Source organism: Myodes glareolus, chromosome 24 (genome assembly GCF_982192425.1).
Source record: "Myodes glareolus chromosome 24, mMyoGla1.1, whole genome shotgun sequence".
Classification (NCBI taxonomy): Eukaryota; Metazoa; Chordata; class Mammalia; order Rodentia; family Cricetidae; genus Myodes; species Myodes glareolus.
In genome coordinates, this window is record NC_142049.1 from 3,538,016 (window position 1) to 3,565,328 (window position 27,313).

The window sequence follows — 27,313 nt, forward strand, 5'->3', positions numbered from 1 at the left end:
ATAATCACCCTTTCCTCTGAGCTCCTCCACGCCTTCTGATTATCTCTCCATGATGCCGACGATCCCATGACTACACTATTCACGTTCACGAGGCTGTCTTATGTGTCGGGGGCTTTGACTCACTTTCACTAGGTACGGCAAGCATGGCGGGGGCAGCTTCCTGCTCATGAGGTGAATAACGACCAAGAACTTGAAACTCAGAAAGAAAATATTTGCTCAAGGTCACCTAGAGACTAACTCAATTGGCTCAGTTCTCCCTTCCAAATCCTGACTGTGACCACGGTGTCTATCTGACACACTCACAAAAACCTCAGCTTTCTCCTATGAGCCAGGCAGGCACTGCGCTTGGTGCTAGAGTTTCTGAGGTCTAAGAATCCCAGGTCCTGGTTACTCGCTAGCGTTCACAAAAGCCATTTTGAAATGCCCTAGTGTGTTTGTCCCCGTTATCAGAGTGTCAACACATGGAATTAGCATATGCCAGGCAGCTGGGACACAAAACAAGCAATTAGGCTGGGTGAACCCTGCCAGGAGGCAGCGCTCCTGCCAGGCCAGCAGGACTGGTGTCACACATACTGGCATTAGCCCAGCTCTACACGCAGAGCCTGAACAAGGTGCCCTTGCTGGTGGCAATGAGATCTGCCCGATTGCTTCGTGAGGCCAGAGGCCAGGCTTGGGATTGAGAGAAGAATCTATCTGCTGGAGAGACAACAGATGGATTGTTACCCAGCCCTCCGTCAAACAGAACGGAGCAGACAAAAAAAACAAAACAAAACAAAACAAAACAAAACAAAAAAAAACAGCCTTGACTGTCACTCAAGGGGAAAGAGAAGAAAGAACTATGGCCGGGCAGTCATGGCTTCTCGTTCTGATCTGGTAACTGGCTGACTCTGGAGAGCCACCCACCTCTGACACCTCTGAACCCCCTATCTTTTCAGCTGCTAAGTGCCTTGAAGTTTTCCCCCAATCTGGTGTAAAACAAAATTCAACATGTGTTTAGGAGCTAGAGATTTTGTTTTCCCAAAGAGTTTTTAATAATTTTTACCTGGTGCTAGGCGACCCGGTTCAAGTGGCCTTCAGAACAGGGAATTTCAGAATCTTACTGGGCTCCTGACGATGCTCACCCCTGCCCCTGTACTGTCCTCCCTGTCCTTCGCTGACCCTGCTCCCTGGAAAGCTACCGGCTCATCTTTCAGACTCAGCCAGAGCATTGACCAAGCAGAAGCCACCCTTCCTGCCCCTCTGGGCTACTTCTGTAGAAAATGAGTCATGTGATTAAGATGATCTTATTTCCAAAGCAGGCTAAGCTCCACGTAGCTGGGATCAACCATGTTTCCCGCACACTCCATTCCCAGTGCTGGGCCTGGCTGATGCTCATTTTCAGTAGGACAAGGGAAACATCTTCCAAGAGGCTCTCTTAGAATTTGAAGGCGTGGCATGGCATAAGCTCTTAAAACTTTACTGAATCAAGAGGTGAGATGCTTCTCTTGCTGAAGGTGAGGGTGGTGTCAGAGAACATTGAGCCACTTGACCTTGAAGGGGATGTGTTTAGGGACCCCAGGCTGAAAGCATGGGAGCTTCTTCCCACGGTGGGGATCCCTGCCTTCGACGGGTCACTTGACTTCTGCTTGTACCTCTTGTTTGAAAGACTTAACAAAAATGCCAGGAACAAGCTAGGTGTTAGGTCTACTGTTTGAGGCATGGTCTATAAACAGAGGAAGGAAATTCTCAGTGCAGGGAGAGAACCAGCAACTTTCTTCTTCCTCTTCAGTTATTTCGAAGCAAATAGCTGGTATTCAGGGCATGGGAAAAATCACTAGGGATCTAGGCAGCAAATACTAACTGTGTGCGTCGCCTGCCTTCCCGTGTTTGCTTCTCCGTGCTGCTACTGGTTATGTAAATCAACACACTGCATAAGGCACTTCAAGTGGATTTATATGCCTGACTTGTACAAACCCTTACACTGTCTTCTGTGAGCTCCCGCCGACTGAATGAGATTTTTCCAGTACCAGCCGCAATTTATCCGCAGTCTGTGAGAGATGTGTCTACAGTCACACTGCTTTTAGAGGCGGCTGGGCTCCAGGCCAGGCTAGGCTGCTCTGAGCCGGTGCTCTGTGGCGCGAAGCTTGGTGTGTTGTTCTATGTTGTGTGGCGTTTGCGAGCCCGTTAGAGCCAGCTGGAGATGTCGAGTGTAGCGGCATCATCTTGCTGTAGAGATTTCTGAACTGAAGACTCTGAACTTGGAACCCACCAGATTCAGCATAGAACAGATGCCTCGACCATTCACAAGCCTATGACCTTAGCCTCCTGATTCAGTTTCTCTGTGCCTTGGGTTTTCCGGTTCTAAAATAAGGGCCACCAGCGGACTCCCTCTGCGGTATGACTTGGGGGTTGGAGGTGGAGACTTAAGCACATCACTGCTTATAGACAGTATTCCCAACAAGGCCTGGCAAAGAGCACACTATGGCGAACATTTAGTGTTAGTTCTGTACATACGCTTCCAATAGCAGCAGGGCTTCTGGGCATTTTATCTCACTGAACCTCACCGGTTACCAGTCCCAGCCGCCCAGGAACTGGATCTAGGTCCCCTCTCCCTGTGCACTACATTGTCTCCGCATCACCGTGGCCTCCTCTGCTAACACTGCCTGTGATGAACAGGGAGGAACCCGCTTAAGGTGCAAGGCGAACAGAGATGGTAATTCCTTTTGAAATCAACGAAGGGCTGATCAAGCGGCGGAGGAGGAGATGTTAGCTGCTCATTAGGATGATGTGAGATGTTGCTGCCCGCATCCTCGGTGGGATCCACCTTGTTGCTTTATCATCATAAACGTTCATTTCGATGTGGAGAGGGAGTTTTAAAAACCAACATGAATAATATATTACGGCTGACATTTTGGAGGAAGCAGGATCTTTATCTTTGTCCATCTTCCAGTAGGTAATTTGTCATTGTCTTTCTTTCCTTTTTTTTTTACCCCCCTTTTTGGTAACTGATGGGGTAGACTGTCAGCTCAGTTTGTTTTGAAGGATCAGGAGTGTAATTCAATAATAAATTCACTCCAAGCCCAGCTGTCAGGAAGTTGGTGTTTATCTGAGTTCATTAGGAGATCCCCACGGCTCAGCCTCCTGGAGGATCTTGGTGACTGTCGGAGGTTGGGGCCAGAGGTGAGGGCAGGAGTGTGAGGTGGGGAGTGTGGGGTGGGGAGTGTGGGAAGTCCATCTGTAACTCGGGGGCACCCACACTTGGGTGTCGTCTATGCTTGGCAGTGGACTGGTTGAAAGGACACCACCACACGTGTGACCATTTCTTTTTTCTCATGACCTTTTCCTTTTTTAGACTCCCATATTTAAAATTTCTGAAACCTTTGGGTTCTGCTTGAGGGTGTAAAAGGCATCCTGAAGGCTGAGGAGACATGATGGTTACTTCCCCTCTGTTTAGAGCTGGCTTTGAGTCGTGAGTCAAACACAATGCTTTAAGTCGGTTTGTGGATCTTTCTGGGTCCCTGCCCTGATGCCCCCTTTCTGGTCTGCATCTACCATGCATGTCCTTCTCCCACAGGATCTCCATGCTTACCATACTCCTTTACTTGACTGCTGTCTTGATTTCAAATGTTGAAGCATGCCTCCTAAAGAATGTCACCGTGATTATCTTCCAGCGCCGCTAAAATCCTCTACTTTCTGGTTACCCTGGAAACTCATACTCTTCTCCATATTGGTTTCTCAATCTGCCATGCATTTCTAATCCTGTGCAGCTGAAACCCACATGAAGCAATACAGCTTCCCTACAGCACACACACATCCACACTCACACACACACAAACACAAGCATGCATACACGTTTCACATACCCTCACACGTCCACATGCTTTCATGTACATACAGCCTCACATATTTATATGCTCTCACTTATACCCCTTACATGTGGGGTTCCCTCCATCCACACCGTGTCCTGTCACCCCTGATCCATACTGTGTCCTGCCACCCCATCCACGCCGTGTCCTGCCACCCCGGTCCACACCGTGTCCTGCCACCCCCTGTCCACACTGTGTCCTGTCACTCCCCGTCCACGCTGTGTCCTGTCACTCCTGTCCATGCCGTGTCCTGCAACCCCTGTCCATGCTGTGTCCTATCAACCCCCCACATCCACCTATCTGCTGAGTGAGTGAGCCGACAACCGCCAAGGCTTGTCAAAGTCATACCATTTCTCAGACCTAGACAGGGTTCTTGAATGTATTCTCAGCCTGTATTCAAACAGCGTTGGGTGGTTATTCTGTCAGCGCATCCTCTTGTAACCAGTAACTGCTCATGGAGGTGACATCTGCCCTATATCCAGTTTCTCAACCTTCTTGGTGCTGCTCAGACATCTGCATGACCAGCAGAGGAAACTGCTCTCCCTTGAGGGTTTCCAGGAGATGCCCAGGCTGTCGACCCTTCCTTGCCTGTCTGACTCCAAGCTGCACTGTCTATGTCCTGTGTTCTTTCTTCTCTGTTTGGACAGTCAGACATCCTTCTACCATCCCCTTTAAGACATTCTCGCTGGTGTCTGTTGATACAAAGCTGACTAACTTTAACAGGAGACGGAGGAAGGCCTTCTCTGTTCTCCCTTCTCTGAAGTTCTTCCACCTCTGCTCTGAACAACCACTGCGGTTTCTTCCATGGAGTCCAGTCTGCCTCCCTGAGGAGCTGTGGTCGCCCCTCCCTACTCCACGCCTTCTGGCACAGGAATTCTCCGCCTATCTTATGTATCTCTTTGAGGACTCTCTTGCTTCTTCATCCCAGACATGGGGTGGATGCTGAGGAGAGGCCTGTACTACAAGAGTGACTTGCTTATTTCCATATCTCAAGGGTCCAGCCGGTTCCAAGCAGTAGCCTGGAACCCTCCATCTGAATCTCCCTGGCATATGGCCGTGATTCTGCAGAGCGAAGGAGTTACCCTTCTGAGGCCTGCTGTCTCTACTAGACTCAGAGAGGCTGTGGGTGACAGTCTGCACCTTGGGAGCTGTGGGGCGGAATCCTAGTCAAACCATGCAACTCGTGGTACAGCATATAGGATGCCCGGATGTGGGTTGGGCACAGGCTTTATTACTGTTACACGTGGGCACGAAGCAGCCCCTGGAGAAGTGCACTGGATTCCTCACTACAGCCTTTTCTTACCCTCCAATAGTGACCCAGCCATCTAAACCCATCTCTCCCCATGGGGCGGGGGCTGGACATTTTTGGGGAGCATTTGTTACCCAAGCTTTGCTTCCCATTAAGGAAGTGGCGCTGGCAGCTCCCAACGCCGTCGCCTCCATCCTCGGGCACCATGAGGTAATTATCTGAGGCGTTTCTGAGTGGCGGGCGCCCCAGGTTGAGCTTTGTGTACTTCTTTTCATTTAATTCTCCAAGCTGCCCTCTGACACACACGTCACTCACCAGGTATCTCAGATGAGGGCACTGACCTTTGACAGCATGATCCCCACCCCCACCCCACACAACTGCCCTTCAGTCCAGGTCTGTCTGATTGCAAAGTCTGTCCTAGTTTTTGATATGCTCCCACTATAAAAGCCACCATCTACTCATCTATTAGGTGCCTGGCTTAGTCCATAACCAGGAGGCACTCAGGGGGGATGCTCCTGCTGGCATGGAGCGGGCTGGCATGAACACGGCACTCCCTAAATGGATCCTTTATTTTAATCTTTTTTAAAGGCTGCTGTGAAATATTTACTATATTTCATGCATGCATGGCTTGTGGTAAAGCCAGGAAGGCAACATTGAGCCTTTCCCATTACCCTAACACTACCCTCTCAGATGAGAGGAAAGAAAGCAACAGTCTGAGCCGGGAATCTGACTCTACTTCATCCCAATTGCACAAGGGAGGGTTTTTGCCTCTAGGCCCATTTGAAACCATGGAGTAGGCACCTGATACCTGGTACTTAGTGTTTCTGACCCAGGCTTATTTGACAGAGGAATGTTTGGGGACCCATGGTGGATGGATGGCTATTTTTTTCTGAATCTAGAACAGCCAGGAGCAGGGGCCTACTGGATCAGGTGAAGGCCAGGATAGGGGTTCCATACTAACATTTTGGAACCTCCTATTATCGACTCACTTGTAAAACAAATACTGCCTTCCAGGCCCTTCTTGACATGTCATGGGTTCGCATGGATGAATAGTCTCTGCCTTCCAAGTGTCTGTAATTTAACTGAAGGCAACAGATGTGTAAGCAAGGACGTGGGAGCTGCCTTCTCTAGCTTCTGCTCCTCACCTCCAGTGCGCTGTCTGGCAGATGACTGAACCCTGCCGGACCCCGAATCCTCCGTCTAAAACCAAGTAAAATATGGAATGTGTCTATCTGTCCCCCTCTCCTCTTCCTTTTCCCTCTGCATTTTTCGTTCTTCAAGGCAATTTATGTGCACACACATTCCTGGAGCAACTACTGAGTTCTAATGAGTAAGATGCAGGATTGGCCTGGAGAACAGATTTGAGGGGTGGCAGCTGCTGGCATGACTCTTGCATTTTATCGAGCCCCTCATCGAAGCATGCACACGGGGTGGCAAGGCCAGGAGCTGAAGAGGGCCTTAGCTTTGGCTCTTCCCCTAGCACAGGCTTCTCAAGACCATGCAAGCCGTGCTGAGAACCCAGGGCAGGTCCCACAGCACCTCATAATACTTAAGCAGCAGGCCCAGTGCGTCCCAGGGAGGACACCCTGGGGACATGTTCCTGCTGGCACGGAGCAGCCTGGCATGAATAGGGTACGTCCTAACAGAACAGCCACAGGCAACTGACAAACCGTAGCTCTAATCGGATGCCATATGGGCCGGTCATGAAAGGCTGAACAAGCACCATTTTCCTTACTAGGAATATTATTTATATCTGCAGTTGATTAAAAGAACTCACGCCGGGGGAAGGCCCACAAGCCTACAAACAAAATCGCACAATTGAATAAGATAGCAGCAGCTCCCTGCCTAGGAACAAAAGCAGCAGCTCTGGCCAAGAAATGTCATCCCCCCCCTCCCCCACACTCTTGCTGTTCCTCACTCTAGCATACGACTGGACATGTGCACACGGAAAAGCCACTGTACCTGCTTTGGGGTATGTTTAAGAATGTGCCCTCTAGTGTATCTGCCTGAGTAGAGTGTGTGTGTGCACTTGGCACTGAGGGTGAGGTTGGGGTTTCTGTGCTCTCCACTTTATTCTTCCAGGCAAGGTCCTCCCACTGAGCTGGGAGTTTAAAATTTCACCGAGAATGGCTGGCCAGCCAGCTCTGGGTACCTGTCCATCTCTGTTTCCATGGCACTTGAGTTCCAGCTGCGTGACTCTTTCTTTTTGGGTAGGTTCTGAGGGTCAAAACAGAGGCCTTCAAGCTTCTGCGGCAAGCGCTTTAGTGAGCAAGCCATCTCCTCGGCACTGACACCCACACCTCTAAGGAGGTGACCCTTTGAATGCTGCTGTGTGTCATGACTCCCTCTCTGGGCACAGAGTACTTCCTTCTTTCTCTCCTTTTGCTTTCCCATGTCCTTGTGCCCTCTGCCAGGACTTGCTCATGGGGCACAGTGGGAAGAGTCTCTCAGGGCTCTGGAGTCTTTTGGTCTCCACCCTCCTGGAGCGAGCACTGGGTGCTCACCGGCCCACCTTTTACCTGCTGAAGAGTCTTCTTAAATCAAGAGCTTTGAACTCCAACCATCATGTAACCCCCAGAATGACTTCAGACTGCCGACCAGCACTTCCTCCTGGCTGTGTGACCATATTGTATCTTTTCTTTACCCTTCCTCTGCTCAAGGTGAGGCCACCACCTTCCTCCTATGCCCTGGTCTTGCTTTTAGATCCTCATCCTGGTGACGTCACCACTGTCCACCCCGCACCCACAGACCCTTCAGCCTCACAGCCGTCTCTAGCTAAGCCCCTTGGTTCCTCATTCCCACGCTCTCATCACGTCTTATCCCTAAGGGTAGGGACCCTTTGGTACAGAAGTCATTCTCAGTGACTGCTGGAGTCACCATGTTGACTCACAGTTCAGCATGCACAAAGCATTGCTGTATTAGAAGACATTCCAGAGAAATTATTATCTTTCCTTCTGGATACTGCGCTGGTTTAATGTCATCTTTTGCTGGCTCCCGGATCCTGCCATACCTCATGCTTTTGTGCGAACTCTTCCTCCTCCTCTGAACTTCCCCTCTTTCACCAGCCTGGCTAACTGCCTCTCATCTTTAAGACTTGTTTCTCATCAGGCAGTGGTGGTGTGCACCTTTAATCTCAGGATGCAGAAGGCAGAAGCAGGTGGATCTCTGTGAGTTCGAGGCCAGTCTAGTCTATGGGGTGCGTTCTAGGACAGCCAGGGCTACATAGAGAAACCCTGTCTAGAAAAGCCAAAAGAAAAAGTCTTGTTTCCCCCTACTCATCCCAAGCACACCTCCGCTGTGTCCCTTAGAATCCCTGCTACACATTTTTGGCCAAGTATATCATAACTATATTCATTTTATAGCTCAGTCGACAGTAAGTAACCAATAGGCAGACAGTACATCTTATCCATTGTTGTCATCCTAGCACTGGTCCTGAGATAGACAGGGTCTCAGTGAGAAAATGTTCCATGGGTGACACAACTATCAAAGGAAGATTGCGTGGACACGTGGCCTGGGGGGGGGGGGAGAAAGACTGCGTGGACACGTGGCCTGGGGAAGACTGCGTGGACACGTGGCCTGGGGAAGACTGTGTGGACATGTGGCCTGGGGGAAGACTGCGTGGACATGTGACCTGGGGACGACTGCATGGACACGTGGCCTGGGGAAGACTGCATGGACACGTGGCCTTGGATGCAGCAATGGCCTCTGCCTCCAGGTTAGTAAAGACTTCCATCAGCTCTGAGGGCAAACAGTGTCAAAGCCCTTCAGCTCATGTGGAGACCACAGGATCAGAAAGAGCTGACTGCAAAGTGGGTGTTGATCCAAGATTCCCCTCAGACCTTTGATTTTAACTCACCCCATCTGACACCCAGTGGGAGAAGCATAGTTTGGAAGCCCTTGGACAGCAGTGTTGTCGGCGGGAGTGCTGGAGGCTGTGCCTTTGCCTCTTTTGCAAACACATTCGAGCCTTCGGCCCGCCCACCCTCTCAGCCTCCTCACGCCAGACATCAGTCTCCCCGCAAGAGCTGCTGCTGGGGCTGAGCCCCACGGACTTACCCTCCGTCAAAGGGGTTCTCCCCGGGGATGACGTGTGTGCTGTCCCTGGCCACGAGGAACTTGACGCGGTCGTAGAACGAGTGCAGGTTCTGTTGGGGTATGGGGGCCTGGGTCTCTTGGATGATGTCCAGAGGATCGGGGGAGCCCAGGCACAGCGGGTTGACGTGACAGAGGGGCTGGAGGCAGCAGTCAGGATCCATGCAGTCCACCAAGCCATCTGCAGGGACGACAGAGCATGTACCAAACATTATATAGCTATGTTCAATCAGTCATGTTTGCCTATCTTTCCCTCACTGGCAAACTTCAGACGCAGACAGAAGCCAGGGATTTTTGGAGCACAAGAAGATCCAGGTGCTTCAGATACCTCTGGCCCCAGACTTTCTGTCTTATAGGTGAATCAGCTAGGTAAGCATATGCTGTGTACACTGTTTGTCCTCTTCGAAGGAGATAGCAGCGAGGGTTTTGGGGAAAGCTCAGAGGGGAGAGAATGCAGGGTCATTAGACATGTTAAGCCAAAATGCCGGTGTTGAGGGGGGAAATCGCAGGGATGAGGCTGCGGTATGGTTTGGGGGCAGCTGTGCCGGACTGTTTAGTCCATGTTAGTGAGCTGGAAATTTGCCCTCATGCCATAGGTACCCCCAAAGACTTGAAACAGAAGGTGACTTCATCCGAGGCGCACGGCTAAAACTCACAGATGGAAGGGCGGGAGTGCTGAGGTTGCACACACGAGAAATGGAGCAGCTTAGGTGAGAGCCGTACACCAACGGACACCGTCGTTTCTGAGGGACCTACAGGGTAAAATCTAAAACCTGGTGACTCCCTGGCTCTGGTGTGAGGAAGAAGAAATGATGGCCAGGCCCTATAACTGTAGCAGCCTCCTCAGCTGTGGGATCAGTGGCCTGGGGCACAGCCCTCAGCCCTGCAGAGGCCCGGATCTGCCTTCTGTGAGTTGTGACTTGCAGGGAGTTGTCTTGACCACATGGATGGGTAGCTTCAGGACCCCTAAACTATTACGGCTCACCTCACTTTCCAAAAATGCAAAGAAAGAGATTGGCCTAGGCTACACAGTTCGGGATTTATTATTGTAAGGAACTTTTACAGTTACCAACTAATAATTTATGATGGGTAACTGCTCCAGAGATCAGAAGACGGGCTAAGAAAACCCCAGAGTCACTTCTTGGATGTTACAAGCAGAGGCGGCCTGTGTACTGTCCGGGTTTAGATCCTGGCTTGACAGCTTCTGAGCTGTGTGACACTGGAAAACTTTCCAACCATCCTGGTCCCAGGGGTGTTTTGGTTATTTCTGCTGTACCCTTAGCACTCAGCGGATGCGCTTTGAAATGGCTATTAAATGAACAACAACAACAAACCAAATAAACAGTCAACAAATGACGCAGCAAATAACACGAGATGCTAGTCTGTAAAAGCCAGATCTCTTCATGATCTCTTCAATCAACCGTATTCAGCGGTTGCTAGGATGGTAGGATTTTGAGCCACAGAGCCTGAAGTTGATGTCCCAGCACTGCCTGTAAGACTGACCCCAGACAACTGGCAGAGTCCGATCTCTCAGAATACCGTGTTCTCACCAACAGTACCGGAGAAAGGCTGGCACACCACCTCACTTCCATTTCCCTAGGATTTATAGTATGGAATCTGTACCTGTAGGGCACGGCATCCACCCTGGCACTCCTCTGCTTCTCTCGTTCTCGCTGGCTGAGTCACTCTGGGTCTACCTTCTATGGTGTGTTCAACAGCTGAATGAACAGTGCTTGGGGAACTTTAGTTAAATGGCCACGCCTCTTGGTTGACCTCAATCCCAGTTTCTTACACCCCCTTAAGTAAACTAGGGGCAACCATCCCTGGCAACATTCCATTTGCTGTTGCTTTTTCCACTCCCCCCATTTTCTGTACAGTACCCAAGTGCCCGTGGCCTCCTGGGGGGGAGCACAGGAACAGAGTCTGTATTCCAGAGCTAGAGGTCAGGGGCAGCTGTCAACTGGGATCAGATGATCAGCTGTCAGCTGTGACTCTTCCCTCTGTGTGCCCTTGGGTAAGTCACTTAAATTATCTGGTCTCAGATTCCTATATTTTTTTCACTTTTTAAAATTACTACAGTTTCTCCAGGTGTGTGTGTGTGTGTGTGTGTGTGTGTGTAAAAGCATGGGCCATAGTGTGCATGTAGAGCTAAGGAAACAACCTTGGGAGTCTTTCCTTCCACTCTTTCAGTCCTAAGGATCAAGCCCGGGTTAGGGTTGGTGATAAGCCCCTTCACACACTGAGGCATTTGCTTAGCCAGCTTCCCATGTTCTTACACAGATAATAAGAGGGTCATTAAGTTTCCTTTCAACAGTGACCCATGTAGCGCTCCATCCCCAAATTCAGCCCCATACTGGCTACACAGTAGGTGCTTAATAAAGGTAGATCCTGAACCTAGAACATGGTTTACTGAAATGAGGGACTATCTACCTGGCAGAACCACCCTGTACCTCACCCCGGTATTATTGTGGGTGGTAACCTTAGCTTGTCTTCTGGCTTCCGGGTCCCACCGCCCAGCAAAGCAGCCACCCTCTCCTGCCGTGGGGGGGGGGGTTTCATCGCACCCTTTTGGGCTGCCCCCGACAGACATTGCTTAAACACATAATTACAGCCCAAGCCGAGGGTTATTTGCATTCTGCTATTGATGTGACCGTGACAGCTCCGGTGGCCGCATCCATAACTCTGCAGAGACGCTCCATTATTCAATCCCAGCGAGGAGGGACGGTGACCATTAAATCAGCCGGCACAATTGAAGGGCCGTGAAAAGTCATGGCTAATTTGAAATTTTATTAGCTCTTGCCTGCTCCTGTTTACTGCCAAACTAGTCCCTGGAAGCCAGTCTTTTACCTTTCTGTAAACACCCTGCCAAGCGGCACCGGGGAGGGATGCCTACTCTCCAGCTCTGAGGAAAGTGACCTGGGAGTGAGGGTGCTTCTCACCGACAACCGTGTTCGGTTGGTGAAGAGGACAAATGACAGGGACGTCAGGCCCTGCATTGTGCTAAACACTTTATAAGGACTAATGAACTTAATGCCAACCCATCCCGTGAGGGAGCCACTGTTCAGGGAGACGGAGCCATATCTTAGGCGTGGTAAAGTTGACGGCCGTAGAGGTAGTTCGTAAAGAAGTTGAGGGGGGATTTGAACTCGGTTCTTTCTGATACATGGAATGTTCTCTGAGTTATCCTGGAGAGACTCGCAGGAATAGTTTTTAAAATGGAGAATAAGAATTTGGGAACCCTACTGAAACGATGCCCTGCCATGCCAGGCTCAACACTTAAGGTAATTTCTCTCTTGCCAGATGGCCACAGCTGTGGTGGAACCCTGTACAAGTCTTAATGTCTCCAGCCTCAGCTTCTTTAGCCACACATCATGACAGACAAAGAAAGACGCTTCCTTCTTTAGACTCATGAATCCGTCTACATCGGCTGTAGGAGTACGAGACTTCCTTTGTAGCCTGGCTGTCTCCAAACCCAGGACTCAGCATGCGTGCTCTACGGTGGATCATATGCCATTCCTTAGGCATTTTACTTAGGATTGGATCTTGCATATGTTCTGGAAAATTCTCCTATAAACCGAGAATGCTCCTTTCTTCATTTCTCTCTGGCCCTTTCTTTGGGATACTAATAAAAGTTTAAAGGGGCCGACTCCTATTTCACGCCTCTCAGCCTCTGCATTTCTTCCTTTTTTCTTTGTGCCCCATCCTGACAGAGTTCCTCAGACTTCCATCCGACTTCCCTTATCTGCCCTTCATTTGTGTCTGGTCTGCTATTTAACTGGTCCCCTGGGTCATTAACTTAAATGACTATATTTTAAGACTGTAGATAGTCTCGTTGGAAGTTTTAAAAACCTGCCGTCCCCCCCCCCCCCCGGTAGTATCTTGTTCCATCCTTATGGTTTTATACATCAGCTATCTCTGTAGCCATGTAAAAGTTTATTTATGGTATAGTCTCTCTTGGATTACGTTCTTGTGAGTAGTTATCCTCTTGTATGCTATTGTTGTTAACCCCAGCCTATAGTCCGCCATTCCCGCATGTTCTAGAAGTCTCGCTGGGGATCTCACGTGGTTGGTGAACCCTCCAGCATGATTTCTGGCGACTGCTGCCTGCCATGCCCGAGTACCACTCACGCAGGACTGCTTTCTGGGTGGATCTTTTAGCTTGGCGTAGTACTCTGGTTTGCAAGGTTATCGTAGGACCTTTCTGCTGTGAGTGCTGTCTCTCACGGACGCCACTCTCTGTGCCCTAGTTCTGCGCCCCCCGCTCTGCTCTAGCGGGCACATGCTGTACATTCAGCCTCCGAGGGCTCCAGTTTTCTGTGTGGTGGCAGCAGCGATGCCCCACTGTGAGCACACCCTGCCATTCTCAGCGTGGAGTCACGGCTTCTGTGCCTGCTGCCCTGGCTTCGGTTTCAGTTTGTGTCTGTGTTCCAGGGCTCCCCTGCTCCCCACTTCTCCTTCATCTTGTGGGCAGTAGGGTGCTATGATGACCTGCCTGGGCATTTTGCTGAAAATACACTGAAAATACACGTCCCGGCAAAATCTCTGAGCCTTTTCCTCCATCTGTTAAATGGATCACCGTGAAGCCTACTTCACAGAGATGCTGTGAGACTCAGAGAGGGAGGCGGTGAGAGGTGCCTGTGTAAGGACCCAGCCAGGGACAGTGACTGGTGGCTTCTGACAGGGCCTTCCCTTCGGCGAGTATCCTGGTATCCTGGCAACCAGTTGCCATTCGGTCAAGCCCTGGTCTCTTCCTCTGCACACATTCCAGGCAGGATTCTGGGAACAGTGTGACCTCACAGGTCTGAACTGGATAAAGCCAGCCATGGTGACACATGTAAATTAGGTTATTGGAGCTCTCGGGAGCTCTTTTAAAAGTAGACACCACATAACCCGCACTCTCACCTGAGACCTCGGGACTGAGGAATTGCCCACTGTGTGCCTGGTGATGGATGTCAGGCCAGAAATTCTGCTGCCTGCACCTTGTTAAGCTGGTGTTTCCTCCTCATACCCTTGACAAATGTTTGCTGAGCAGTAAATGTGGGCAACTCCGCCACTGTCATAGTTAAATGAGACACATGCTTTGAAATGAATGGGGGGGGGGGACCCACAAACTTCACTTTCAAAGATGCATCACATAATTCCAGCATTTGTGCAAAACCTTTGTGTTCAGAACTGGCACTGGCAGCCTGTAACACTGTGGATGTCTGTTCTACAGTGTGTGTGTATTCATATATGTGTAAATGTTTGTGTCTGTATGTGTATCCGTGTGTGTGTATGTGTATGAATGTATGTGAGTATACACGTATGTGTACATGTATACATATGCATGGATGAATGACTCTGTGAGGCTCCCACATCTAACAGGTGGATCGGTTTGGCCAGCCTATCTAGGGTGGGGACTATGACAGAAGCCATTCAGGTCTGCAGACAACAGGAAGATGAGGTTGGCTGATGTAAGCTGGCAGAGAGTAAGGGACGAGTGTAAGGAAACCCAGGAAAGCCTCCGGGAAGTCGCTTATTCTTAGCAATCCTTGTCTACAAGCATTCTCTCTTCCAGGATATAGACCACCCTGGGCTGAGGTGGGCCCTCACTCTGGGCATCTCCACCACCCCCTGAGCTCCTCTTCTTCCCCATGAGAGGACTGAGCCTCACAGGATCATTCATGCATTTGTTCCTTTACACGGTGATCACGGTGCCTGTACAGTACATAGTACACGGTGCTGTACTATGCACGGGAGATGCGGAAATAAGCAAGCCAGTTCCTGTCCCTATGGGACATTGGGGAGGGGAACCAGAACACCCAAAGCATGGATGGAAAAAGATGTGGGCAGACTGCAGGCCATAGACCGGCCTTGCAGCAAGCTGTGAGCAGCCCCTGGGGCAGGCCCTGGGGAAGGAGAGGAGGGTACACCTCCCCTTTCTGGACACATCCCAGAGAAGTTTTTGTCATTTGCCATAATGAATTCCGTGCCTTCTTTCGAAAGGGCTTGTGAAATCTTTATCTGCTCCTTGGAACACGATATTTTTTAAAGGTCAATTCTTCTCTTGTCTCTTATCATGAGAAATGTGGTTTAGAGACAGTCTGGACGGTGACCAGATTCTAGGGCTTTGTGTGAGCGCTCCATGCCCACAGTGGGAAATGGGTGGAGCAGGTGGTGGAAGGACTGGGAGCTTTCTTTGTTTGCAGTTCTTTTGAAATTTCCCCTTCTGGGCTGCGTCTGTCAGTTGGGGTATTGCCATCCACAACTGTCTTTCGTGGGGCCACGAGCCGCGGAGGACGTTTTGATACCTTGAAGCTGCTTTGAGAAGTGTCATCTAAAGGGATCTGGCTGTTTAAATTCCAGTGGAGTTTTTGTTCCAGCATCTTCTTTACAGACAGGGCTCCTGTCTAGTCTAGCTCCCCCGCTGATCTACTGTGTGCTGCTGGGTAACTTCTTCCAGTTCTCTGAGACTCCGTGTCCTTGTATGTAAATCTCTCTGCCGCCTACAGGTTTGTTGGGGGAGCTTTGAAAACCAGGCAGATGTGGAAATTTTATTCTATGAATATGCAATGTTTGGGATAGATTTTTTTTAAAGATCAGATCTTACTGGGTAACCCATGAGCTTGTGATCCTCTTGCCAGGGTCCCCCAAGTGTTACAATTATTGGTGTGAACCACCGCACCCAGTTTGGAATATGGATTTTAATAAAAAATAAAAAACCAGTCAAAATCCACCATTATATACAAAATATACTAAACCTTTCTGTGAAAAAGGTAGTCTAAAACTTCACAGGGAGTAGTGTTTCTATGGAAATCAATTGTATATAGACATATATTTTATGATAAACATGATGCTCTATGATTTCAGGCAGAAAGAATCAGGAAGGGAGCTGATACTTGGAAATTACAGGTTAAGTAGCTCCCCCAAGGTCACACAGCACAAGGGATCCAGAATCTGGATCCAGGGAATGTGGTTCTCATCTTTGGGTTGTAGTGCCTCATCATACACGGGCCCTTTAAAGCTATAGTCTGGAGTTTCTCACGGTCACCTTGCAATGGAACCATCCTGAGTATGTCACTTGGCACAGGTGGACCACAGCTTCCCCATCTTTGAAGTACGGGATTTCGTGGATGGTCAGACACGCGTGATTGCATTTCAGGAAGGGATTCACGAAGGGTAAGCTAGAAGAAGGCGGTTTTCATCAGCATCTGAGACACATGGATGAACTGGGGTTGAGTGAGTGTCAGGGCCCCAGGGCTTGCCCCTCTGAGCCCTGGGGTGAAACCCGAGGCATCTGAGATGCCCTGAGTGAACACTACAGAGGTTCAGGGGACCAGTTGCTCCCTAGTCACAGTAGGGATGCTTTCTGGTTTTCAATTCAGACAAAAAACAACCAACATGAAAACAAAACAAACCAATAAAACTGCTCCCAACTTAACTATATTGTGTAACTTCTTTTTTTTTTTTTTGTCTCACAGATTAAAAACACCACAATAGCATTCTTAATGAACCTTGGAATTCAACTTGAATTTGAGAAAGATCGCTTTAAGCCTAGAACGTTGGGTGAATAAAAAGAGGAAATGGGAGTTCTCAGGTAGCTTGAAGGGCCTTGGTGGTTGACAAAAGGAGCCGGGTCTGAGGTCTGGGTATAGGAAAGGTTTAAACACAGCCAGGCCTCGGGGACACTGGCGGGCTTCTCCTAGTCGGTGGTATGACCCGGAGAGAACAGTACCTAAGCCTTTGTCTCCTTCTCCCGGGAGATGATGAGGGACATCAATCCCACATCCCTCAGGGCGTCACTGCATGAATGCACCCTTGAGCAACAAGCTGTCGAATGGTATTGGAGTTCTCTCATGCTCTAGAAGGTTCCATGGCATATTTCAAAGCCTCTTCAGGCCTGGGTAGACACTCCCCACATTTCAAGGAGGAATAGAGTCTCTGAGAGGAGGAGGCATGCTCTAGATGCACAAGGCTGCACGCGGCAGCTCAGTGGGAGCCAGGAGTCCCAATCTGGGCCGAGCTATTGGCTGCCTGTGTGACCATGAGATACATGACGTCTCTCTCTCTCTCTCTCTCTCTCTCTCTCTCTCTCTCTCTCTCTCTCTCTCTCTCTCGTTTTCTGTTTCCCTGTCTACATTATGCAGGGGAGGAGAAGGAAGGACAGGGAGTTCCTTCTAGCCCTGTTACTCAGCATTAAGCTCTGCTAATCTCCTCCAAGCCCCCAAGTCATTTTGACCACTCAGGGAGCCTCTTGCACTCTCTCTCAACCCTGAATTGCTTTCTCGCCTTGTGCTGAGTCCCCTGCCTGGGCTGGCATGGAGGCGCTCCTCTCATTCTGCTTCTTTAGATTCAGTCATTTGGATGACAATTTCTTCCGCATGACCATGAGCTTCCTGAGGAAGACCCGGCCATGCTCACTGGTCCTTAGATCCTTTCAGAGAAGAGTGTGCTGCCTTGTGAACCCGCAAGACTCAAGAGCAGAAATGCTCTACAGAAGGGAAAATGGTGTATTGCTAAATATGGCCTACGTGTGCGCTCCCTGCATGGTGGCCCCACCTTTCCTTCTACCAGACTGTCTCTGCTTGTGCAAGGCCAAGAGACAGAAAGCCAGTGAGGGTAATGTTTGTCTCTTTGGAACCTGTAGTTTATTTCATCCATGTCACCTTACATATTCGGGACCCTCTGGGGCTTCCTCCGGACTCTCTCAATGGATGGAAAGGCCAGTCTACCAAAACGAGGCATCTCCTCGCTTCACAGTGGAGAACCAAATGCCAAAGGCTTGTCCTCCCGAGACGGTTGGATTTCTAGTTGTGATGGCCTATGGGAGGTCTTCCCGGGGAAGCAATGGCTCACTTCCCCTCTGAGGTGGTTGACAATATCAGCTGAACGGCTGGATGCTTTTCTGGGACAGCAGGAACCTACGACCTCTCGGCGACCTCCATTTCCTCTCTCTGAATCTGACATGTTGCAAGGGTAGAGACTCTCAGCTTTATTTCCGAAGCCCTGGGAGTCAGGGCCTGACATGGTGCAGATGCTCAGCGAACATTCATGGAGCGAATGAAGGCCCTCACAGTGTAGCTTCTGTGTGCCGCAGAGGACGAACAAACTCATTTTGCTCTATATTATGCTTCAAACAATGTATGAGGTATGGTCTCCCGCAACTGGGGATTTTCTGGTTGTTCTTTTTTGCTTTGTGCTGGCTCATTGCTCAGAGCAACTGGAGAAGGCTCCATTTCCCCAGGGTCTGGATCATTTCCTATAACATGGGGTTCGGGGCTACTGTGGGCACAGGTTCTCTGGGAAAACTGGACATTTCAGTGTTGGCTGTCTCCGAAGCATGGCAACCAGGTGTCTACTCTGGTGTTCTTGCATGTGTGTGTATATGGGGGGGGGCTATATGTTTTCTGAACATCTCAAAGACCCTTAGTTCCTCAGATGTCCAGATGTTCCACAGCTGTGTGAAAGCTTGGGCCAAGATCCTGGACTCTGGGGAAGGGATTGATTTCCCAGTATGACTTCTCTCCTTTTTCCTAATTTTCCATGAATGTTACTGTTTATCACTGGCCTTGTGGCCACACAGGCAAGATGCAGCAGGATGCTGAGGGCATCGTATAGAGACAACAGAAGCTGATCTCTTTTCCACAGAGTCAGAGTGCTCTTTCTCGTACTTGAAGACAAGGATCCTCGATACCCTTCTTCACTTTGCCCTGCCTTTTTCTATGTGGTCTCTTGAGAACAAAATGCCCCTCCCCCACATAAAACCCCTTCCTGCTCTGATATCACCTTCCTGATAAATGCTTTCCCAGACCCACAACTAATACATAACCCTGCAACGACACTTAGAGCAATCCGTTAACACTCAACCTTGGTGCTTCCTCCCTCCTCCGGGTTTCTGGAGGATGCACAGGACTTTAGCATCTCCGTGTGTGGTGTAGACATGGTCCTCCAAGAGAAATGCTGAATGTTTGGGCAACTGAATAATGGATGACCTCTCCAGGTTTCAGCTGAATTAAGGGGCATAGCAACACGATGGGATTCCAGGCAGATACACATCCCTGCTCAGATGCCATCAAGGCCCAGCCCATGAGCACCTTGCTTCTAATTCTTCTCATAGCTGTTGTCTGGGGTTATCTGCAAGACTGCTTTCTGGGTTTGAGCAAGGGAAAGGACGGCTCTAGGGCAGTCTGGACAAACACCAAGGCTCTAAAGCAATATTTCTAGGATTCCAGAGCCAACCTGACCAGTTGAATTAGAGTGATCACAATGTTGCACACTTGGCCTTTCGATCCTCATGGGGTTTGAGATTGTAGAACCCTGTAGGTAGGAAATTTCCAGAAGGGAGGACACCATGTTCCTAGTTCTCCAGTTTCTAACATTGTTCAGAACACGGGGAAGTCTCTCAGTTTAAATCAAAGAGAGCTGCTTAAGTGTGTCAGCTGCCAGCATTAGAAAGAAATTTTCTTTGCTTTTGTATCTGTCTTCTTTATTTTTCCAGTAACTCCCTGTGGTTCGTAGAAGCAGGTTCTACCACGTGGGAATGTGGAGTATATTATGGAGAATATTATGCAAGTTTACACCATAGAGAAATGGAAGCTAATTTATGGCTAATATAAAGACTTGAATAACCTTGATGGGCAAACTGCCTCATGGTGTGGGAAGTCCTTCTGTTGCTTTTATTGGTTAATGAGTAAAGAAGCTGATTTGGCCTCTGATAGGGCAAAGTAGAGCTAGGCGGGAAACCTAAATTGAATGCTGGGAGAAAGAAGGGGGAGTCAGTGAGATGCCATGTAGCTGTCAGAGGAGACAGACGTGCCCCAGAACTTTACATGTAAATCACAAGCCTCATGGTAAAATATAAAATAATAGAAATGGGTTGGTTAATCTAAGACATAAGAGCTAGCTAGCAACATGCTTAAGTGGTTAGCCAACCAGTGTTTTAATTAATACAGCTTTGTGTTATTATTTTGGGTCTGAGCAGCTGGGAACAAATGAGCAGCCTCTGTCAACAGCCTCATTTTATATTTTGGGAGAGTAAAGTTCAGGGACACCCAGTACCCAGGTGGGGTTAAGATCCAAGTTTTAATTAAAATGGGTTTTCACCCTGAGTTAATATTCCATAAGGCTAAGCCCTCTTCCCTTGGGTTTTGGCTGTCCAGCACTTGGGAAGAAAGCAAAGGCAGATGTTATTACAAACCTATATGTTTCAGAGAGTGTGAGGGGAAAGTGTATCTTGGTGTTCCTGAGAGGGTTACCTTCAGAATCAGAGGCGACACCTTAATCCAAGTGAGTGAACTTCCTTCCCCGGAGGAACATCCTTCACAGTTTCTGGGATACGGAAGAGGGTTGCTTCTGCAAGCCCAGGCCAGGTAACCATTCCACCACAAGGCTAACTGAGAATGCTTCTCCTTGTCTTCTCTCCATTGGCTAATAGATGCCAGTTCTATTTACCTTCACTCATTTCAATGAGTCAAACTATACTAACAATAGCACTCATTCCTCAGGCCACCCACATGATCTCCTGTGTCCCAAAGTCCCCTCACTGAGGATTAAAATGTTGGTTTCCTGCTAACCCAGACCCCTACCTCCATCGTTGTCTTTGCTGTCCCCACAGGCGGTTTCCATGGACGTGTCACATCCAGCTCCTCTCCAGCCCAGCTGGCAGACACAGTGCCACCCATTCAGGTCCAGGGTACATCTACCATTTCCATTGCACAAGCCAGGACAGCCCTCTGTAAGACAAGGCAGGGAGTCAAGGGCTGGGTAGAAGTTATTATAATACATGCTATTACCATGGCAACTGTTACCCCTGCACTCTGCACTCATGCTGTACCAGCTGCCTAGACGATGCTTTCACATCTCTCTGTCTCAGCAGCTGGGGAGGCAGGGACCACAGCGACTCTCCACTTTACAGAGAAGACAGCAGAGACTTGGAGAAGTAAGGACTCTTACTGAGGGGGTCTGGAACCCTCAGCATCTCCACCTCCCCCCCCCCCCATTACACAAGCGATCAGGATTTGGAGCTGCAGTCAGAGGATCAAGTCTGCCAGGGCCTGACTAGGGAGGTCTTCCACCCATCCTCAATCCTGTGCTTGGTCATCTTGGCTCTTGGCCTTTAACTCATAGAGATTCCCCTGCCTCTGCCTCCTGGGTGCTGGGATTGAAGGTGTTCTGTAACACTTGGCCTAGAGATGTGCCTTTCCCCCAGTTCTTGCAACTAGGTCAACGCGAGTGGGCTTTAGGCTTTTTGTTTATTGGCTCCCCTTTTCTCCTAGACAACAGTTTTTGCTTCGAGAATGAGGGCTTTATACCAGGGGAGCCCAGGAGACTGTCACGACATAGGCGAACTCCTGCTGGTCTCAAGTACAAAGGAAGATCCAAGCAGTGCTAGCTGCTCAGATGTGTATCTCCACACCCGTCCCTTGTTACGCATCTTATTTGGGTTAGCTACGGGCACAGAGATGAAAAATACCTAGCTGTATTCTTGAGAAGCAGGCATCCTACCAAAGTGCCTCGACGGAGACCTAAACTACACAGCGGGAACTAGGAACAGCTATGGCCATCTGAGCAGGCATGGGTGACCTAAGAAAAAGATCAGGACAATGCTTGGACCCCATTACTTCTGCTCTGACCCCATGATGAGGTGGGGACTTTTAGTAATAGTCAAGGAGGCCTACAGGTTTTGATTGCTGCCCTTTTCAAGCCTGGTTTGTGGCTCAGAAGGCAAAAGCTATCGCTGTACAAGACCGATGACCTGAGTTTGAGTCTAGGAACCCAGGGTGGAAAGAGAAAACTGATTCCTAAAGATTGTCCTCTGACCTCCGCACCTGCGTCAAGTTACATACAGTCGAGTCCCACATGCTTTTGTGTGTGTGAGAGACACATACACATTTCAAAAAGGAAGGGACTTGTGCTTAAGAAAACATTAGGTTTCATAGCTCACTTTCGCTTCTATTCTTTCATCCAAATTCTTTTTGTTTCTATTCTTTCTCTTGCGTCCATATTTCCATAATGGCCAGCCCTCTTCTCTGAGTGACTATCAACTCAAACTATGCTGTTCATGGCGTCTCTACTTCCTCTCCTCTGCTCCAGCCTCCAGGGAAGGAATGAGTTACACTAGTTTACTGTGATGAGCCTCAAACACCTGCCCATTTGGCTGTAAACTGAACATTCTGCTGCGAAAACACAAAACCATGGAAAATAAACCTATTACCACTTGGGGGGTTGTTGCCATTTTCATTTTCTTTTCTTTCTCTTTCCTTTCTACCTTCCTCCCTTGCTCCCTTCCTTTCTTTTTGGCGACAGGGTCCTACGTAGCCCACATTGACTTCACACTTGCTATGCAGTTGCAGACGGCCCTGAACTTCTGATCATACTGATTCTGCCTCCCAAGTACTGGGATTACAGGTGTGCACCACCACGTCTGCTTATGTGGCGGTGGTGATTAAAGCCCAGGTTTCATGAACGCTGAGTGAGCACTCTGTTAGCTGGGCTCCGTGACTCATTATTTTTAAAGGGACAACAGACCTGGCACATATAAACATTCAGGGAGTAGCTGATAGGTCAGAATCTGAGACTAGTATTTCAAGGACTTAAAAAATGCATATTAAAATTAGCATGCAAAGATTAGATACCATTATGGCTCAAGGGCTTTGGATAGTTGACTCTTATTCCAACAAAAATCAGAAGTTCACTTCCTCTTGAGATGGTCCATGCAGACACCAGCCAAGCAATGCAACCACTGTCCTTTCCACTCAAAGGAAGAAACACTGGTTGCATGTGGGGAATCCAGTGGGGATCACACAGAAAGCTTGGTAGAAAATGTAGAGAACGTGTGGGAGGCTAGCCTCAAAACTGATCAAGGAGAAAAGCTGTAAAACTGGGTGCTGGGAGCAGGGGGTGACATGCGGGTGACGGATCTGTGTTCTGACTAAGCCACCATGGTCAGTCACCCAGAGTGATCTCAGCAAGCAGAGCCTCTCCTGTCTTTCAATTAGGCTCAAGTTTTCGTCCATCTACCCAGGGACTGCTTTTAATTAAACTACTCATCCTGGGGTTAATCTTAGAGGGAGAAGGTGAAAGCTTTAGCAATATTAAGATACTCTTTTATTTTGCCGTGATACAGCATCTCATAAGATGCAGAAAGGACCTTTTGTGAGCACCAGCTTAGGAGCCACACCAAAGGCCAGCTCTGTGACTCTGTGGCCAGGGGACCCGGCCATGTTATTAAATATTTTTGAACCCCAATGTTCTTAATTATAACATAGGGGAATTAGGAAGGCTCAACAATCTGGCACTGTGATCCCAAAGCAGGCACAGGCTATCCATGAGTCATGAGCACAACGTGTTCTAATAAACTTGATTATTAACAAAAATCTATGACGAGGTAGACTTGATCTGTGGGCTATGTATTTCTGGTAGATGCCTCAGGACAGCAAGGACAATGACAACTGCCATGTACTCGGGGTCCTACCACGGATAGCCCCTGGGCTAGGTACTTTGCACAGATTGTTCCTCAAAGGGGAGACTTTTCGGGGCTGGAGAAATGGCTCAGTGCATAAAACACTTGCTGTGTAGATGTGAGGTCCTGAGTTTGGATCCCTAGAATCCAAACTGGGCCAGGTACGGTAATTTCATTGTGTCTACTTAGAGCTGGGCGGGTGAGACAGGAGAAGCCCCAGGTTCTCAAGGCCCAGCTAGCTTGGTACATACCGTGGTGAACGAGAGACTGTGCTCCAAATAAGGTGGATGGTGAGGACCAACACCTGAGGCTATCCTCCGGCCTCTGCAAGCATGTTGTAACTTGCATGCAACCACATTCATACACAAAACCTGGCTGTGTGTGTATGTGTGTCAGAGAGAACACCACACTTTTAAAAAATAATTTTCCAGATTTTCATTTTCCAGATTTTCAGAGACGTTCCAATTTTACACCATTAGTCTTAAGTTTTTAATTGAAAAAACAAATATGTTTTGTAGTTATGGGGACACTGAAGCTTGCCAAACTTAAACTCAGGTTTTTTTTTTTTTTTGAGACAGGGTTTCTCTGTGTAGCTTTGGATACTGTCCTAGAACTTGCTCTGTAGACCAGGCTGGCCCCGAACTCACAGAGATCTGCCTGCCATTGCCTCCTGAGTGCTGGGTTTAAAGGAGTGCACCACCACCGCTCGGCATTAACTCAGATCTTAGCACGGTCACTGGACTCTCTGTTCATGGGAAGATTATCACATTAACTCTGAACTTCAGTTTTCATATCTGTAGGTATGAAAGAGGCACTGAGAAGATTAAATGGAATGGTTTATGCCAGTACTCAGCCCAGTAAGCATGGGAGCTGACAATACAAGGGGCATTTACTATATAAGGGCCGTTAAGACTGGATTGGATTTTAGCTTTGTGTAACTTTACTACGAGCTGCACTCGCAGGAAAGTAACCCTCTGCTGCTCAAGCTGTGCCATTGTTTAGGTCTCACAAATACTAACTTCTCTGAAGTGAAGGGGCACCCTAGCGGTGGAGCTCTGGGGTCACTATGCCATGCAATTGGCATTGGTGTAACACGGGCAGTGCCACGAGTCACCTCAAACTTCCATAGCTGGCTGTCCTTCTGGTGACAGCCACTCTGGCTATTGGTTAATTTCGCAGTAGTTCAATGGTCTCACTCCCTCTGTTAGAATGCAGACTCCATAAAGGCATCAGGGCTTCACGGGTGCCTTCACACAGTAGGCACTTACCACACACTTGCTCAAATGAACCAACAGATCAGAGAGAAATGGATTCTGCTTCTTCCCTTCTGACTGATAAGGGTTGAGAAAGTTACCTCCCCTGTCTTGGTCTCGGTTTCCTGATGTATAACATGAATAACCCATTAGGCACTTCTAGCAAAACTGACCAATGAAGAAGGACAGAATATCAGACTCCATCAATCGATTTATAAGCTCAACACGTTTTATGCATCACCTACTGGGTGATAGACTTCGTGTTAATAGATGGGTGGAGGGAGATATCTTTTGCCTGCATTTTCCTGGAAGGATTTAAACTTAAATTTATTTATTTTGAAATGGTTTTATTAAGCGGCCTAGGTTGGCCTTGAGCTTGTGAGCCTCCTTCTAACTCAGCCTTCAAAGCTCTGAGATAATAAATTTGTCACTCACATCTGTTGGGGCTTAAGATCTTAAACACTCATTCTCATAGGGAACTCTGTGAGGGACTGGTGGTAAGGGGTCTCTAAAGAGAAGCTACAGGGGCTGGGTGTGGGGATCAGTGGGTAGACTGCTCGCCTAGCGTGCATGAAGCCCTTAGCTTGGTTCCCAGGAATGTGTGTGTGTGTGTCTGTGTGTGTGTGTAGAATCTGGGTGTAGTGGCACATGGCTGGAATCTCAGCTCCTGGGAGGTGGAGGCAGGAGAAACAGGAGCCCAGGTCATCTTTAGCTATACAGAGTTTCAGGTCAGCAAGGGCTAATGACCCTGACGCAAGCAGCAATACCAACAACAATGGCAGCCGACCAAAGACAACCAAGCGTCTGTTGTCAAGGGAGTTCGGCAAACACTTCGGCTCTTATCTCAGTCACACTGAATGCTAGCACCTCACTGAAGAAAGCCCCTTGCTTGTTTCCAGAGCACTTTCCATTTTGGACTTGGAACTCTTTTCCCCACATATTTGCTGTGATAGTCTTGTCCAGGGCACCCCTCTTGGGTTCCTGTGAATTCCTCCGGTTGCCTACTCTACACACTTAGTGCTACTCAGAGGCACCCAGGGGAGGGGAACTCTTAATATGGGGCCACTTTATCCATTCTTGGTTTCTTCAGAAGACCCAAGTTCCACCCTGAGGACCCACACAGTAAGTTGGCATCAAACAGCCTCAGGGTACTTGTGAGTGAAGTAGGTTCACTTGCTTCTGGCACCCGTCACCCCCACCCCATTAGCCAACATGGGGAAGTCTCCTCTGGGGTAACTTGCTGACTTTCTTAAAGCAATGTGCCCATCCTTCCCCATGGGAGAAGCTCGTTAATTCCACAAACCCTGAAACTCATCAATAATTCAGAGAGCCAGAGAGACATTAACAGTCCCCTATGGAAGGGCTCACACCAGGCATTTGCTGGAGCCAAAATAATGTAGTCTGAAGATTTAGAGGAGGGCTCAGCTTTTCAAAAGAAATGATGCCCTTTAAATGACAAGGGACCACTTCATTTCAATATCACCTCTGCAGCTGGCCAGCATCAGGCGTGGCCAGGAACCTTTCAGAATCTTGTGGAGCAGCAAGCGGGTTGCCTCCCGCCCAGCACATGCCCTTCCCAGCGCATGCCCTTCTCACTGTGTTTTGTCCGTTGCACCCTTTCATCTCTGCGCCCACCTCCCTGCACGAGATCAACATCTTTTCTCACCTCAGTGACAGCATTAATGTAACTGATCTTTTTGCTCCCAACATTCTCCTCCAACTCCTTTTCCACAGAACGGACTAATGGGAGCCCCCTAAATCACAAATGTCTGTTGCCCACGTTTAAAAAAACTTTTCATGGCTCTCTTAAACCCCATGTCAAATTCCACAATCTGCAAGCGCCCTGCCTCCTTTGGTGAGGTCTCCAAATTGCCACCATCAGGGCCCTTATCACACTGGTTGGGAGATTATTTGCTTCTGAGTCTTCTCTAAGAGACTGTAGATCCCCTGCAGAGAGAGCCATTGCTACTGTGTGGCATCCACATTTCCTGGCAGCTTATGAGACCAGACAAGAGACTATTATTTAATGTACCCTCTACCAAAGCAAGTGGGAAGAGAACAGAAGTGGTCTTTCTTTGAGCCCCCCCCACCCCACTTTGCTTTGACAAATCTCAAGCAGGCCAGTGCAGATCTCTGAACTGGGTTTGAGAATCAACACAGGACACTGGCTGTGTGGGGTTTGCTACATTCCCAGATTTTACCAAGAAGTATTTGTCTTTTAAAGGAAGTTCTGGTTCACTGACCTCTCAGCCCAATGAAGGTCTGACAGTGGAATTTTCTGAACTACAGATCAGGGCAGGTGACTTGAGTAAGATGTAAACTACTTCCCAGAGAGGATACAGTTGGCATATGTGATTTGGACGTAAAATATTGGAAACTGTGAGACATTCTTGGTGACTTATGGTGATAGAATACAAAATGTTGGAAATCTGGA

General features: G+C 48.8%; 1 protein-coding gene across 1 annotated transcript in view; it reads right to left on the reverse strand.

The window, feature by feature from the left end:
* Positions 1-27,313, reverse strand: part of Tenm4 (teneurin transmembrane protein 4) — a 699,176-nt gene that overhangs the window by 74,320 nt on the left and 597,543 nt on the right. Inside the window, 2 exon segments of the mRNA XM_087901469.1 lie at positions 9,151-9,367; positions 20,751-20,897. Coding sequence (XP_087757595.1) covers positions 9,151-9,367; positions 20,751-20,897 — 364 coding nt within the window.